The sequence below is a fragment of the Sphaeramia orbicularis genome, chromosome 1 (genome assembly GCF_902148855.1).
Source record: "Sphaeramia orbicularis chromosome 1, fSphaOr1.1, whole genome shotgun sequence".
Classification (NCBI taxonomy): domain Eukaryota; kingdom Metazoa; phylum Chordata; class Actinopteri; order Kurtiformes; family Apogonidae; genus Sphaeramia; species Sphaeramia orbicularis.
In genome coordinates this window covers 6,863,550-6,868,122 of record NC_043957.1, presented here as the reverse complement: position 1 = coordinate 6,868,122, position 4,573 = coordinate 6,863,550, and the positions used below count along the sequence as shown (strand labels likewise).

At 42.3% G+C, this 4,573-nt stretch overlaps 1 protein-coding gene across 1 annotated transcript; it reads right to left on the bottom strand.

Annotated features, from left to right (window-relative positions):
- Window positions 1-632: 632 nt before the first annotated feature.
- Window positions 633-2,305, bottom strand: ier2b (immediate early response 2b). Its single transcript, XM_030148768.1, has one exon. The coding sequence runs from the start codon at window positions 2,135-2,137 to the stop codon at window positions 1,589-1,591; it is 549 nt and encodes a 182-aa protein (XP_030004628.1). The 5' UTR covers window positions 2,138-2,305; the 3' UTR covers window positions 633-1,588.
- Window positions 2,306-4,573: the final 2,268 nt, after the last annotated feature.

Genomic DNA, 4,573 nt, shown 5'->3' with positions numbered 1-4,573 from the left:
AAATAATAACAGTGAAAAAAGTAAAATTCTATCTGGTTTACATCTGCAAAGTTTCTTTAAATATCTGAATAACATGAACAACTTGAATTGTCTTAAGAAAAACAAGTGCAATTTTAACAATATTCTGCCTCAGTTTATGGGTTTATCATTTACACATGTGCGTTACAATTGAACAAAACATTTAGGAACAGGCAGAATGTTGGTCAAATTGCATTGACTTTTCTAAAGACATTTCTGTTTGTTCATATTTGTTCAGGTTATTCACATTTTTTGTAAAAGTATAGTTTGGTAATGTAAACATTTTCATGTAATTTTAAATTTTTACACCAAAAAAACAAAGAGAGAATTTGTTGTTGTCATTATTTATAGGTTATTATGATCATATTTTACTGGTTCTGACCCACTTGAAATCTAATTGGACTGTATGTGTCTGTATGAGGAACCTGAATTAAAATGATTCTCACACCATTGATTGTTCATATCTTTGTAATTTTTGCATTTCACAAACTCGTCCCATGGGATTGGACCCTGTGGTGGGCCGGATCTGGCCTCCAAGACGCATGTTTGACACCTGTGTTTTAACCCCTGATTAAAGGTACAGGTTCACATATAAATGAGAACAGGACACTGAGTAAACTTGAACCAGGTTTATTCCAAATATTTACATCATTAACTCATGATTCTGAGTAAAAACAGCAGCATGGAATGTGAGGTATTATTATATTTTCACATTTCAGACATTAAACAAGAACAGAACAACACAAAAAAATAGTAGATTGAAGGTCTTTGAAGGCCTTTAAAAGCACCATGTGACTCTGGTCTGGAGCCCAGACCGGGTCTACAGCAGTAAAGTGGGTTTACCAAAGTCCACTGTGGGTCAGCAGCAGCTCAGTGTGTGTGTGTGTGTGTGTGTGTGGTTAAGAGTGTGTGTTTCAGTGCGTGTGTTTCAGTGTGTGTGAGTCTGTCTCTGTGTGTTCTTCCTCTTTCTCTGTTTCAGTCTCATATTCCGGTTTAATGGCAGGAAATTCCCTGAAGTTCTCGTTGTGTGTGAACGTGTTGGTCTGAGAAGGTTTAGCACTTCACTTCTGACTCACACACACACACACACACACACACACACACACACACACACACACACACACACACACACACACACACACACACACACACACACACTTTGAGTCAGCACCAGTCACTTGTTTGGGCTGAACTGAAGCTGAGTCACTGAAAAACCAACTCAAACCACTTCCTTCAGTTTTTCCTCCTTAATTAAACTTTTCGGCCTTTATCCGTCTTTTTTCGGCATGTTTTCTTTCTTTCTTTCTTCCTTTCTTTCTTTCTTTTCGTCTCCTTTCCCTCTGTACCGGCTTTTCCAGTCCGCCGGACAGTCTCTGGAGGACGCGCCTGCCTCGGTTCTCCGGTGGTCCTTCCATCCGTGGACCCGCCGCTGTCTGTCGGTCATCTCCGGAGCGCACGGGCATCCCTCCGTCCCTCCGCCCTAACCCTTTACAGGTTTAGCAGAGGAGTTAACTTACATCCACTCCTGTTCTGAGTCCCGTGGAGGCTGTTGTTCCCCCCACCCGTGTGTTCAGAAGGCCGGTATGACCCGGTTTAGAGACAAAGCGCTCAGGGAGTCCACGGCCCCGGCGCGGCAGCAGCTGCCCAGCGGGGCCGCCGCGTACCGCTCCTCCCCGGGCTCCAGCCTCGCCCTCTTACTGGGAAGGAAGTCCGGCGCCGCTGACGCCTTCCCCCGCCGTTTCCGTGACTGCCTGGCCGGGCTCCGGTTCTCTTTGTCCTCGGTGATTTCTCCGTCACACCCTTCCGGATCCTCGGGGGCCGGCTCCACCGACTCGGGCTCCGGTTGAGGCTCCCGGTGCCCGGGGTTTGCTTCCCCCGGACACCCGGAGCACGCGTCCATCGCCTCCTCCGTGGATGGCTGCTCGCCGCCGACCGGTGGCCCCTCGCTCTCCCGGGAGGAGTGGTAGATGTCCCGGGCGGACTTCATGACCAGGGACAGCAGGAGGCTCCGGTGGAGTCTCAGTCCGCCTCTCTGGGTCCGGGACGCGTACAGTTTACTTATGGACACCGCCAAGATCCGTCTGGCTTCGGCGTTCACTTCCATTATCGCTGCGCTCATTTGTTCGCTATGCGTAATTACGCACGGGTATTTTTTTGGCACAGTGACCGAACGAACTTTTATCTGTCCTGAATGGGACTTGAGTCTGTAGTTAGAGTCCCGTCCTGTGTCCGCTCGGACTTCAGCTGTTCTCCAGTGGTTGTAACTGAGTAATGGAAGTGTGGGAGGAACAGGGTGGCGTTTTATTTCCTCTTTGACGTAACGTGGACTTCATTCCTCAGTTAGTGACAAACAGGCCCCGCCCACACCTGCTGTAGACACACACACACACACACACACACACACACACACACACACACCATCTGTTCCGTGTGCTGTTTTGTTCTCACACTTGATCCCTTTTATTATTTTTTAGAGTTCTGCTTCTGCTGCAGAACAAAAATTAAACACAATCATTTTCACAGAAGAAACTCTGGAACCGAACAGTTTATTTATTTACTTCAAAGTTATTTCCAAAACACCTTTGACTTTGACTAAATGTGTTGAAAGGGGTTTATTTTCCGAACATCCTCTAATAGGTCACTACCTTAAACATCCAAATATGCTGTTACATGAGAATTTAATAAAACGATAATTATTAAGAAATAACAAAAAAATCTGAAACGTTTCCCTTGTACCTACATTTAAATTACCATTCTATTAAAAAGAATGCAGGTTATGAAATATATTCTTTGCCTAAAAGTGCGTTTTCAAGCGAACTGGCTGCATGAAAACAACCCAAACCTGTGCGCATGCGTGTGCATTTCCCGTCTTTAAAGCATAAGGAAGTGTTTGTGACAACCAGGAAATAATAATAATAATAATAATAATAATAATAATAATAATAATAATAATAATAAATAAATAATAATGATAATAATAAAACGTCTCCCCTGTACCTACATTTAAATTACCATTCTATTTTATTTTATTTTTTTTTAATTCAGGTCATGAAATATGTGCGTTAAACATAGAACAACTGAAAGGGTTCTATCTGCACTCTGCTCTTTTACTTTGTTTTAACTGATTATTATTTGTGTTTTATTGATTATGTTTTAATTGTAATTGTGTGTTTTTAACTTGTCTCTTTTCCATTGTTGTAAAGCATGTGAACTGCCCTGTGTATGAATTGTGCTGTATTAATACATCTGCCTTGCCTTCTTTGCCTAAAAGTGCGTTTTCCAGCGAACCGGCTGCATGAAAACAACCCAAACCAGTGCGCATGCGTGTGCATTTCGCGTCTTTAAAGCATAAGGAAGTGTTTGTGACTTTTTTGCTGTGTAATGGTCTATTTAAGGAGGTGCTTTAATGGAAGGAATGCACTGACTGTAAACAATAGAAGCAGGAACAGGCTCAGTCACATTCAGCTCTGGTGGCACTGTTTACCCTGAGAAAAAAAACAAAAAACACCCGCTGACACAGAAGAATTTACGTGGGACAAATAAAACAGGTCTCCAATTACACGGGAGTTTCTTCTCTCTCTCTCTCTCTCTCTCTCTCTCTCTCTCTCTCTCTCTTGCTCGCTCTCTCTTTCTCGCTGAACGTGACGTCACTCCTCGGCTCCAAATATGGCTCATCCGGTTGTAAAAACCCCGTGGGGACGTGCATGCAGTGGAAAAGCCGTGACGCGGACGCGCGACCGCATTGGGCCCCTCCCCCCTCTCCCCTCACAGCGGCGATGTCGTCATCCCCATGTCCATATATGGAGCCTGCACCGGTGTAAATAAGGTTACCGAGCAGCGGCACGGCGGAGGTCAAACTGCAGGAGTCTGTCTGTCTGTCTGTCTGTCTGTCAAACACACTGATGATGCCTTCAGGAACTGTGGGGAAACTAGAGGTGCAGAGTTGACCCCTGAACATGACTGCAAACACACAGAGGAGGCAACGGACGAAATGAACTGACCATCTGGTTTAACAGACAAAATATAAAGAATAGAATAGAATAGAATAGAATAGAATAGAATAGAATAGAATAGAATAGAATTAATAGCGTAGAATAGAATAGAATAGAATAGAATAGAATAGAATAGAATAGAATAGAATAGAATAGAATAGAATAAATAAAGTAGAATAGAATAAAATAAAATAAAAATAGAATAGAATAGAACGGAACAGAACAGAATAAATAGAGTAGAATAGAAAAGAGTGGAATAGAATAGAATAAAATAAAATAAAAATAGAATAGAATAAATAGAGTACAATAGAAAAGAGTAGAATAGAATAGAATAGAATAGAATAGAATAGAATAGAATAGAATAGAATAGAATGCTTTTATTGTCATTATACATATGTACAACGAAATTAAAACAGACGACTGTCTTGTGGTGCGTAGTGCAAAACAGTTTAAAAGAAAAAAAGTGTAAATATATAAATACAGAATAAAACCAAGCATGTCAACCAACCAGGAAACAGTAGAAATAAATCTATATTCTACTTTGACCCTGGCTGGACACTGAG